The following is a 12,595-nucleotide window of genomic DNA, read 5'->3' as shown; positions in this document are numbered from 1 at the left end:
CACATTCCACTTTCTTATAAGCCCCTTTAGGGAGTAGAATTTAGAATGTGGATCACCCAGTGCCTTAAATGTAGTAGGTGCTGAAAGACAGACAGTAATTATAATGTGACCATTAGTAAATAGTATGAAGTCGATGTAGTTTGACTCTGTTTTATTGAATACAGGCATTTTAGCAATGAAAAAGAGGCAGTTAACTGAATATTCTGCATTAGTCCTTTATTCATTATCCTTTGATTTACAGACTTTTGTGCTGTCACCTTACTCATATGATTGTTCACACCTGCTAAATTTGAATCATGGCTCTGACAGTTGATGCAGGTGTGATAGACAAGTTACTTAATCTCTCAGTGCTTCCTTATACTCTTCTGTGAATTGAAAATGATATCTGTATCATAGTGATGTTATAAGGATTAAATGAGAATATATGTGAATGCTTACTTAGCACACAGTACTTGGCACATTATGGTTGTACATATCTGTGTAAAGTGTGTGCTTTGACATTAGTTTGTTGTGTCTTTGTATTCACATAAACCATATTTATTATTTAATGTTAATACAGATTGTGTTAATAGGGGTTGACAAACGTTATCTGTAAAGGGACAGAGTAAATATTTTCAGTCTTTGCCAACTATTCGACCTTGCTGCTGTTGAGTGAAAGCAGCCAAAAGACGATATACAAACAAATGGGCATGGCTGGGTTCCAATAAAACATTATTTACAAAAACAGCGGGTAGGCCGTAGTTTTCCAACCTGTGTACTAGAATTTACTTTTATATTTCCTAATTACTGGATGTTTGATGTCTGTTCAGCTTTTTTTGTTATACAGTAGTCATGGGGGATGCATGCGTTCCAAGGCCCCCAGTGGGTGCGTGAAACTGCAGATAGTCCTGAGCCCTACTGCTATATTTTTTCTATGCACACATATCTATGATAAAGTTTAATTTATAAATGAGGCACAGTAAGAGATTAACAATAGCTAAAAATAGAATAATTATAACAATATCCTGTAATAAAAGTTACTGTAGATCTTAGCAACCTCAGCATATGATTTTTTTCTTTCCTTATTCAGTCGAGAACTTTGGCTTCTCTTTGGGCATCCGAATTGCCAGCATCACTTCTCTTGTGCTTTGGGGCCATTATTAAGTAAAATAAGGGTTACTTGAACACAAGCACTGTGATACCGCGACAGTCCAACTGATAACCAGAAGGCTACTAAGTGACTAAGGGGCAGGTAACATATACAGTGTGGACATGCCGGACAGAGTATGAATCACGTCCCCAGTGGAACGGAGCGGATGGAGCAAGATTTCTTCATGCTACTCAGAACAATGTGCAATTTAAAACTTAGGAATGGTTTATTTCTGGAACTTTCTATTTAATATTTTCACATGGTGATTGACCTTGGGTATCTGAAATCATGGAAATCAAAACCACAGATAAGGGAAGACTACTGGATAGATAATATACCTATAACCATGTTGGTGCTAATTTTAATTGGTTTCTTTCAGATTATTTATTTGAGCCATAGTCCTCAAATAGAACTTTAAAATCAGTGAATAACCCCATAAAGTGCCTCACAACATAAGGGTTGAAGTATTTAGAGAATGTCAGTGCTAATAATAATTTGGTCGTTTAATATATAGGAATTATTGTTAATTACTGCTATTTATATATACTATATATTAAATTCTCTCATTTGATTTTTATGCTGAGAGTGTTTTTTTTGAACCTTTCGCTGATTGTGTCCTATTCTGTTGATTATAGCACATAAGAAATAGAGAAAGTAGGTAGGTAGCAAGAAGGAACCGTGTGGTGTGCCTTGTGAAGTAGAAACAGACCAGTAATACTGCCCTTGTCATTCCTGCCACCACTACCAACTACCACTCCATCCCCAAAAGAAAGCGGTTATTTCAGTTTCTTAGGCTGAAACCCAGCTGCTGATAGTTTAGAAAGAAGGGGTTGGAAGAAATGAGTTCCATTTTATATAACACATCATAAATTCCTTGGTGTTAATAGTATATAGATTTTAACAACAAAGGTCAAAAACATTGTGTTAAATTTTCTTTAAAAAATTTGTGCCTTTTAAATACTGCATTTGTCTTGCACAATTTGAAGTCAACGTGTACCTAAAATTGCTGTGTCTTGGCTTATTGCACAGTAAGGCAGTTGACTAATGTTCTGAAAAGGAGTAATTCCTTTTTATTAACTTTATTAGAATGTTCTTTTGTAAGATTAACAGATTTTTTTATTGTGAAATAACATTTTTGTTGGTCATATGAAAGATTCTTATTTTTCTTTTTAAAAGAGGAAGTTTTTTGTTCTTCGATTTTTGTTGTTGGTTATTGTTAGTGTATGAGAACATGACCTAGTTGATTTGTCATACTGAACCATACCTCGAGTTCAGTGTGATGGCTCTAACAGTGAGGTTAATGTCTTTGCTTTTCTAAAAACTATAATCTCAAGAGTAAAGTATTCTCAAGTATTCGTAGCTTTCATTAATGGTTTATTGTAAAACTAGCATCCAGGAATCTAAATTTTCATGAAATGTATTTACATTTTCAGCCTGCTCCTCCTTGGAGCAACAATCTGTGTGTGTGTGTTTGATAGTTGTTTTATTGTACCCGGAGTATGTTTAAAGGTTCATAATTTTCTTAGTTGCAGCGTTTTTGGCTTTGCAATAAAAGTCTATGTCCACTCTGTAATGTTTTAGACCTAGGCTGTCCAGTATGGTAGCCACTAACCACATATGGCTAAAATTAAAAATTCAGGAGCCACTTGTGGCTAGTGATTACTGTATTGGACAGTCCAGATATTGGACACTTCCATTGTAACAAAGTTCTATTGAATAGTGCTATTAATAGATTTTCTGCCATCATCCACTCGAATTTTTGTTAGTGGTATAGGCATCAGAACATGAGAAGATTATTTTCTAGGAATAGATTTATTGTTACTTTCAAAAGCACAGATACCAGTATTTGACCACCCTGTGGTATGGCATGATCTGGTAGCACCATTTTTAGAGCCATGCTTCCTTACCTGTTGCACATCATGACACAACTAGGAAATAGTAATGTTTGTGTGGCACACTGAGGTAAACAAGATTGTTTACAACTGGAGATTACAGATTTGCGTCTCTGCAGTATCCAGGCACCCATAACCTGCTCTTGGCACACTAACATGCAGTGGCACATGTGGTTCAAAGCTCAGTTTTATAGTGTTGTCTATAATTGATTCCTCTATGTTTGTCTTGATCTAGAAGCGGAATTTGATTTCATTCTCCCTTTATTCATCCTTTTTATGTGTCATATTCCCAGTGAGACCTTGCGAGATCTTGGCATTTTACAACTCAGAAAAACTTTAAAAGCATTCATAAACTTGGACATTAAATAGGTACAAATGTATACAGTGGCTCTCACACTTATACAGATGGCCAAGCATCCAGAAATCGCAGTGTTTCTTTTTTCTTTTTTTGGGGGGGGGTGCAGAGACAGGAACACTATGACATCATACAAACCAGGAAAATAATTTACCTTCTGAAATATGGATATATTAAATACATGCAGCATAAAAATCTCAGGAAGGCAGGCTGGCCTGGTGGCGTAGTGGTTAAGTTTGCATGCTCCACTTTGGCAGGCCGGGGTTCGCTGGTTTGGATCCTGGGCACAGACCTATGCACTGCTCATCATTCCACACTGTGATGGCGTCCCACATAGAAAATAGAGGAAGATTGCCACAGATGTTAGCTCAGTGACAATCTTCCTCAAGCAAAGAGAGGAAGACTGGCAACAGGTGTTAGCTCAGGACCAATCTTTCTCACCAAAAAACCCTCAAATCCCAGGAAGACGGCTACGAGTCAGTCCACCCACCCTTTCTCCAAATAAAATTTCTTTACACTGTTCAATTAAGCAGTGGCTTCGTTGGCTATTTCTAAAAATTTCTCTTTTTTCATTGGCTTTTGGCAAGGTAAATACAGTTGGCTGTCTGCATCTGCAGATTCAACCAACCGCAGATCGTGTGCTATGTTTACTTTCTGAGGTTAATTGAATCCAAGATGGAAAAATCACGGATACAGAGGGCCCACTAAAGGACTTGAGCATTCACAGATTTTGGCATCTGCCAGGGGTCCTGAAACCGGTCTCCTGCAGATACCAAGGGATGACTGTACTAACAAACACCAGTGTCTGAAGAATATCTATAAATTGAGAAAATTGTATGCCTTTCACCCAATCTTGTTCTCCCTCAAAGATTTAAAGTAGCTTGACTTTTTATGGTGTAAATGTTCGATTCTTGTTTTGTCTTAACATTGAGCATCTCTTGATATTTAGGCCAGTTGTCTCTAGGATTCCTCAGCCTGTCTCCATTGTGCTAAGTTTTGTACCCTTGCTACAAAGCTGGTTCAGTACTAAACACACATCATCACTATCTGGAAGTCTCCTTGTAAAATAACCATTCCTGGGATGAGAAGTGACACGTTGTAAAAGCAGGTGTATTATTCCTGTTGCATCTTGCAATAAGTTATTGGTCTTTTTCTTTCTGTTCCCTCTCCCTCCCCGTCCTTTTCTCCATCCCCGTCCCGCCCTTTTGACCCGCCACGAGCACACAGACACGTATACACACGCTTCTTTCTTCCTCTCCCATCACATATTGAGTGAACACGTTATAACTAGCTATGTGAGTCAGTACTTTGGGGTAGGTATTGTGCCTGCTACTTTGTTACTTGATTCTTGTTCAGTCTTCTAAGAATAAGTGTGAAATCCCCACCACCACTACCCCCTTCCCAGATCTCCTCAATCCTTTATTATAATGATCTCCTTACTGATGTAATCATCTCTAGATTTTCTCCTTTCCAGCTCACCAAGGAAGATGAAGATTTCTCCCCCACTAGAAATTGAGCCCATCTTGCAGCACACCTTTTCCCCCTGCTTTTCACTACTGCTCAGCAGAGAGGCTAGTCAGGCTAGTCATACTGTGAACGTTGACATATCGCTTTAGTAAGTTTCAACCATAGCAGTTCATCTTCCTAACAAGGAGTCGTAATTACTTTAATTTAGATGAATGCAGTAATTTGGACCTGGAGAACAGATGTAAGAATTTAAATACTGAGCCAACTCTCCCTATTATTCCATTGAGTGAACAGGAGAATAAATCTGGTGTTGGTGTCAGCTGTGAGCATTTCACCAAGCCAAGAGCATATTCTAGAATTCAAGGATAAGTGTTTTTGGTGTAGCATGACTTTATATTTAAATAAACTAGTTCATTTGATGAGTTAGCCACAGGAACCACAAATTATTAATGCTGTGGGGAAATTGGCTGAGTTGGACTTAGAAGAGAAAGAATTTGCATCTCCAAAGTGATACCTGTCCGAGGGGTTTGAATTTAAAGATAATTTTTACTGTGTATGATTTTCACCTTATTGCCTAATTTTAGAACCTAACTTTTGAATAAGATGTGACTCCGTATGCTCTGATATAGTTAGCTGCTACTTATTTTCTCCCTCCAGCTGTACTCTACTGTGCTTTAAGTGCAGGAACTATCTCTATTTTTAATTCTTTATTATATTCACCACAGAAGTACAGTACAGAGCACCTAATAGAATGGCTTTTAAAAGCACTTATTCATGTTTGGCTTTACAGGGTAATCCAGTGTATTCAGCTTTATGCCTTTGTGTTACATATGCATGCAGTGTAAACAATAAATTTCTTTCCTGTTGATATCACTGACCTTGGTGGGCTGTCTGGGTTAAGGTGTTTAACCTGGAGGTGGGGTGCCGTTCAGACCCTCTGAATTGTATGCAGATTTTTGTGTGCACTTAAATATAAACATGTGCCGTTTCTTGGGAGAGCGTGTTTAACTTTCAGAGGGTTCCACACGGGTGAAGTCCTTGGACCTAGACAATGGAGGAAGCAAAGAAAGCTTTCCAAAATCAAGCTGGACTTGGAAAAATCACTAAAAAGAAAATAAGATCCAGTGTTGGACAGATTATTGTTAAGATACGTTGGTCAGTAAATTTTTTAGTTTAAGGTATATAGTCTTCTTTATTATATAAAGTCCCATTCTTAAATTCTTACAGTGAGCTAATGTAGACCAGAAAATGACCCTTATCTTCTGTAAAAAAAAAAAAGTTATTTATTTAAAATGTATGTAATGGGGTCTTTTCTAATTTGGCATACTATGTTTATAGTGAAGAACTTGTTCATAACAATGGTGAATTGTACAGTGTAATTGCTTCATCTTAATGCCCAATTCTGTAACTTAGGTTTTTTTCTTAGGAAAATGGCTCTGGTGTCAAAAAGCAAGGAAAAAACCCCCGATAACTTTATTTGAACTTGACTGTGAAGTTAGCACCGACTTTGAGTGTAACATGACTGATTCTAGTAGTCCCTGCAGTGTTTGGGAGCCACAAGAAGAGCTGTGCATATTGAAGGTGCATAGCACAAAACGTTTCTGGTATAAATGTGTTCTATTTGCAAATTTTTGTTTGACTTTATTAATTTGAATTTATTAATTTATGACTTAAAATTTCTTCTGAAATTATTTTTACATTTAATAAATTTTCCCTGTTTCAGCTATATCTGCCTTAATTTTATAAACCATATTTGGATTTGTGTAAAGAACCTTATCAGAAGTATATAAGAAAGAAGATTAGCAAGATAATTGTTCTTGTTTAATGATGCTATCATAGAATGTTTCACAAATTGTTAATTTCTTTACATTCATGAATTTAGTGAAATATTAATATAAACCACTAATATTTATTGTTTGTTGTGTTCCTATTTGTTAAAGTAGTTTCATATTGATTTATTCTGGGGATAATTAGTTTTTAGTGAACCAAAGTATTCATGAAATAAATATAGGCTTAGAATGTGTTTGGAAAAACATGTTAAATTCTTAAACTGTAGTTAGTTGGGAAAGAAAAACTGATATCTTCGTTTTTGTTTCAATTATACAGCAGATATAATTTCTACAGTAGAGTTTAATCATTCTGGAGAATTACTAGCAACAGGAGATAAAGGTGGTAGAGTCGTCATCTTTCAACAGGAGCAGGAGGTAAGCATTTAAAGTTTAATATCTAAATTTCAGTTTGCTTTTGGGACTGGAGCTTGTGTTGCACTGGAGAATCTCATCAGAGGATGTTGGCATTTTTTTAAAAAGAAGTGTCTTTGTCAAGCAGAATATCCAATGTAGAGATAGCTCTGGTTCTCTTAGCTTTGTGCGTATGTACGTGTGTGTGTGGTTTTGATTTAAAAACATAATGCTTTAATTGTAAAAATATTTGGCTAGAGAAAGGGGTGGGAAGTGGTGGAATAATTCAAGATTTTAATTTTTTTTGAAGCCTTGGCCCTCCTCAGTTTTTTCTCTTAAAACTCCATATAGCAAAATTGCTTTGACCTCTTCTCAATGCTTAGTATACTTTGTGTAATTGGGGGTGGGAGGCTAGTTTAAAGAAGTTCTAATCAATTATTTTTACGTCAGTTCATACTAATACTGTTACTGTGATTTAAATACAAAGGTTTTAAATGACAGTTGCATGTATAAGCGTGTAATGTAATTTATAACCTTTTAAAAATTGTTTCCTTTTCTCTTTGAAGAAAGGAATTTCTCATTACAGTATCTGTGATTAAAGTGGGTTTTGTTTTGTTTTGAGTACAAGTTAGGCACACTTCTAAATCCGATTGACAAGATTTCTCACTAAATTTTATGCTAAACAAAATTTGTCACACTAGAATTTTCCCTTGCTCTCTCCCACTGTTTGAGGATCAAAGTTAAACCTTTAAAATAATTTGTTTTGAAACATCCTGCCCCTGTCTATTTATAATATATTCAGAAAGTTAAAAGTAATGTGGATAAATTGCAGGGTTTTACAAATAGATATCTGAATCATAACACAGGTTTTAAAGGATTGTGAAATTCCTTAAATAAGCAAAGAATCTAGTAATAATACTACTACTTTGCACTTCTATAGCGCCTTTGACCTGAGGATCTCAAAGTGCTTTACAAACACTAATGAATTAATCCTCACAACACCCCAGTGAGGTAGGTAATTTAATTTTAAAAGAAATGATTAATAGTGTCTGATTAGAAGATGCACAAACACTAAATATGTCTCCTTTTATTTATTTATTTATTTATTTTGGTTGGAAGAAGATATGAAAATAAGAGTCAAGCTTTTCTTGACAGAGAATGTTCTTGTGGGAAGGGGGGACAAAATCAGTTTTCTTTTCCTGTTTTTAAGCTTCTAAAAACTTGACCATAAGAATATTGAAATACTTAAGAGTTGAAATGGAACCTTACAGATCATACAATTTCCCTTTCTTTACAGAGAAAGTCAAGATATTAAGATCACTTGATTACTTAGTGACAGAACCAAGAACTAGAACCCAGAACTTCTGACATGTCATCTTTCAGTGTTCTTTGATGCCTTTCCTATTAGATAACCAAAATGTGAATGTTAATTTTGTTATTCAGAATTTAGAACTGGCTTTCCCATAGGCACTCTCTGCTCTTGAATGTATTTTTTTTTACTGAAAGTTAATGGCTTTCTACACTTTGCTTTTGTTTTAAAGAAAGGTGTTTGGAGAAAAATATTCAAAATTAATTTTGCTTCCTAATCAGTTCCATCTTGAAGTATATAATACATGGGCTTACATTGAGGGTTTCTAAGAGAGTTTACATTTTTACTGAGGGCTTTATATTATTTTAAAACATAAGTTGTCAAAAGCTGATTGAGTCATATTTTGCTTGACAGTGAGGTCATTTTCACCTTTTGTAGTTGGTGGTTTGTTCTTCAGTCAAAATCAAACGTGAAAAAAGACTCATTTAATGGAGGAGATGTTTGCTTTAATAGGGGGTCGATAAATGTAGTCAAAGAAATAGTTTAGTATTTTCCTAAAGGCTGTCAGTAATATATTAAATTGGAATTAAAAGTCTAACGTGGAGTTACTGAAACTGCTCAGACATTTTACTTATATTGGAAAATAAGGCCAAAAAATTTAAAGAATAATCATTTTCTGTGATGCTTTTCTGAAGAGTCTACTGAAGATTCTAAAGTGCTATTACTGACTTTTTGAGAAGGGCCACTGGTAGGAAAAAAGGACTTCCTTTTTCATGCATCTGTCATTCTTAACTGCATTTAAGAATTCAAGACAGAGATTCATTATCTAGAACCTCAGATTAGTAGTGTGTCTTTTGAGAATTACTTAGTGTAAATATCAATGTACTTTTTAAGTGATAGATTAAATAATGATGATCATAATAATTGACTTTTCCCTCCAAAACTTGATCTTGTTAATAGTAGTTTGGCACATTTTACCTAATTTATTTTCCACATTTTCAAGCCCTGTCTTATACTGGACCTTCTAATGTAGTGCTATCTTCAGGAAAATCAGTGTCTACATCATTGATTATAGTACCTTACACTTAGAGGCACCTGTATTTCAGTGCCTAACATGCTTATATTAGATTTTAAGAATTCACTTCTATACATCTGTAAAATAATGTTACAGTTTGAAAAGTGGAAGAGAACTTAGAGATGATCTTTTCCTAGTTTTTAGATAATCCCCGGAAAAGTTGATATAACAAGGTTATATTGCTTAGTTTAATAGCAAAGCTTTGGCATTAGAACTTGGATCTCTGAATTTTAGGCCAGCTGCTTCTAACAAATACAGCTATTATCCATACGTTCCAGGGTACACTGGTGCCTGTCCAGCAGGCATTTCTTAGTCTCAAATAATGATGCCAGCTCTGTTGGCACACACGATGTGCATTTGCACTGTTGTAGCATTATTCTCTCACTCAGTGGCAGGTTTCCTTGCTGAACTTCGCCTGCCTGGAGACCAAAATATTTCCACTCACTCTTTTTATTATCTGTAATTAAAAAGAAAAGGTCATACAGAAGCAGCAGTGAATGTGGCACATCAACCTTGCCATCTTAAAAACCACCTTTTTGTCTCGCTTCTTACCCTTCATTCATGGCAGATCCCCTTCCTGTCCTCCTAACGGGAACCTCTTGCTGCCTGTCCATCTACTCCGCAGTCAGAGAAACTGATTCATTCAGTTCAAATATATTTCAGCCTGGTGACCTTGTAACATTTTTTGCTGTCATTTAATAGTTTTTTGGGTTTTTTCCCCTCCCCAAAACCCTAGTACATAGTTGTACTTCCTAGTTGTAAGTCTTTCTGGTTCTTCTGTGTGAGCCACTGCCACAGCATGGCTACTGACAGACGAGTGGTATGGTTCCACGCCTGGGAGCGGAACCTGGACCACTGAAGCAGAGTGTGCTAAACTTTAACCACCAGGCCATCAGGGCTGGCCCTAATAGTATTTTTATGACTAATATGTTTGAATAGTTTTTTATTTGATAGAATCTCTGATAGAAGCAGCGCATATAGGGAAATTGAGGCATAAGGGTAAAGTGATTTCCATGAGGTATCACACCCATCACGTGGTCAGTAAGGGTCCAAAACTTTGATATCTAATCCAGTGTTGTGTAAAGCATGTCCTAAAATAGGTGACCATCGTACTAACTTATTTTCACACCTTATCTATAATAGCTTTTGACAACAAAGTAAATGGTGGGATATGGTCTTCTTGATAATGAAGTTATTAATACAGTTTTTCTTGAAAGATTCTAAGGAACTTTTAGAGTAGGTGGTGTTCTGTAGATTTTAGGGGATCTTTAGTTATTTCTATGGGTGCTCAAATTAGGTGACTCCAGTTGTTTAAGAAGCTGGTTTCGTGTTGACTTTGGATTGCTCAGACCTTGAGTTTTCTCTCAGGCTTTCTGATGTGCATGATAAGCTAAAGGAGAGTGGTTTTTTAAGGGAGAATTAAGGAGAAGTTGAGAAGGGAAGTTGTTCCTTTTTTCATTTCTTTCCAGATCATTGTACAGCCTTTGTTTTCTGTTTTCTAGGACTGCTGGAACTTTCTAGGATATCTTTCTCATTTTTTGTTCTTTATGTGGTATTCCCCAAACTCTTTAACGGGATATAGAAGAAACCTTAGAAAGCATGCTTATCACAGAATCACATGCTTATCAGTTACCTACTCATTTTGAGGTTCCAACTCATTAAAGTAGTATATTTTTCCGGAAGTGGTGTATCATTTAAAATACCTTTGCTGATTGCCGAGCATGTCAGTATGAATGTCACTAACAGCTGTTAGACAAGATAGGATTCCTTTAAATGTTAGTTTTCTTAAGGCCAGAAATTAGATCTTTAAAGCATGTTTTTGACATATTAAAGTAAAATAATTTTCTCATTTTAACTGTTGCTGAGAAATTTGAATTAACGATATTTCTTATGTTGTCCAGAAAATTCCCAACAAAGAAACAGATCCAAACCTGTGAAACTAATAATACCCAGTAATTTTAGAATTTACTTACTTTTTTCTTCACATCATCTTTTCCCAAATCTCACACATAAAATGCTGCTTCATTGTATTCTTATCATAGGTTATTTAATTAAAAATTACTTATTAAAATTCATCATACTCATTGTAGACAATTTAGGATATATGGACAAGGGGCAAAGAAAGCACCTGTAATTACACCAAACAAAAACAGGCATTTCTGGTGTATATCAAAGGCCTATCTTTCTACAATGAGATTATAATATATTTAGGGTTGTATAATTTTTTTTCCTCACATACTGTGTTCTAAATCATCTTTAATCATTACATGATACTCCGTTAAGGAGCTGTGCTGAAGTTTCTTTATAAAGTAGTCTTTCTTGTTAGATACCTAGATTGTTTAGTTCTTGTTTTCTGTCTTTTATTTTTATTTGCTATCATAAAAGACATTGAAAACGTTGTAGTTGAATCTTTGAAGCACTTATTATTTCCTTAGAGTGTTTCTAGAAGGAAAATAGCTGGATCAAAGGGTATGTACATTTTAAGGCTTACATTCCCAGACGCCTTCCAGAAAATTTTACCAAGTCATATACTTCAACCAAAAGTTTTGAGACTGCCCCTTTCCCCTTGAGTTGTTGGTAATTTTTTCCCTCTTTTAAATACAGTGAAACAAGAAATAAAAGTGACAAACTGGTAGTTGAAAAGATATTTTACTGGGTTTTAGTTATCCTTTACCTCCTAATACTCCCAATAATTAAAATTGTTTGCTCTATGCCCTATTTTTCGAATGGGGTATTTATTGAATTGATTTGTATTGGCCGTGTATTGTGAGGGCATCAGTTCTTTCTCATGAGACAGTATGTATTTCAGTTTTGTAGATTGGCTGCATTTAAGTTTTGTTTACTTTTTTGTTTATTTTTGTTGATTTTTCTGCCCCTAAATTATTTAAACATTTACCCATACTTTGTTTCCATTTGAATTCATTATCTAGTTGGAATTTATTACCTTAAATTATGTGATACACAGATCTTTCCTTTTTTTACCTCCCTTACCACTCCCAAATTGCCAGGCAGATTATTACATTATTTATTGAAAATTTTTCTACACTGATTTTAATAAATGCACCTTTATCAGACAGAACATTGTTTTATGGAGTTGCAGCTAGACTTCACTGTATTTTAGTTTTTTAATGCCTTAAGGATGTTGATCTACTGATCTTTTCTATTCTGTATTGTGATTGAGCTGTGTA

The 12,595-nt window shown here is 35.3% G+C and overlaps 1 protein-coding gene across 15 annotated transcripts in view; it reads left to right on the top strand.

Annotated features, from left to right (window-relative positions):
• Positions 1–12,595, top strand: part of PPP2R2A (protein phosphatase 2 regulatory subunit Balpha) — an 83,710-nt gene that overhangs the window by 46,014 nt on the left and 25,101 nt on the right. For 9 of the 15 annotated variants that reach the window (XM_014845403.3, XM_070505177.1, XM_070505170.1 and 6 more), the window contains one exon: positions 6,950–7,047. In XM_014845403.3, coding sequence (XP_014700889.1) covers positions 6,950–7,047 — 98 coding nt within the window. The remainder of the gene's footprint in view (positions 1–6,949; positions 7,048–12,595) is intronic. The other 6 variants (XM_070505179.1, XM_070505176.1, XM_070505172.1 and 3 more) reach the window with 1 other exon arrangement.

This window comes from Equus asinus, chromosome 3, assembly GCF_041296235.1.
Source record: "Equus asinus isolate D_3611 breed Donkey chromosome 3, EquAss-T2T_v2, whole genome shotgun sequence".
Classification (NCBI taxonomy): Eukaryota; Metazoa; Chordata; class Mammalia; order Perissodactyla; family Equidae; genus Equus; species Equus asinus.
Note: the sequence above shows the minus strand (reverse complement) of the source record. Positions and strands in the feature narration are given on the sequence as shown.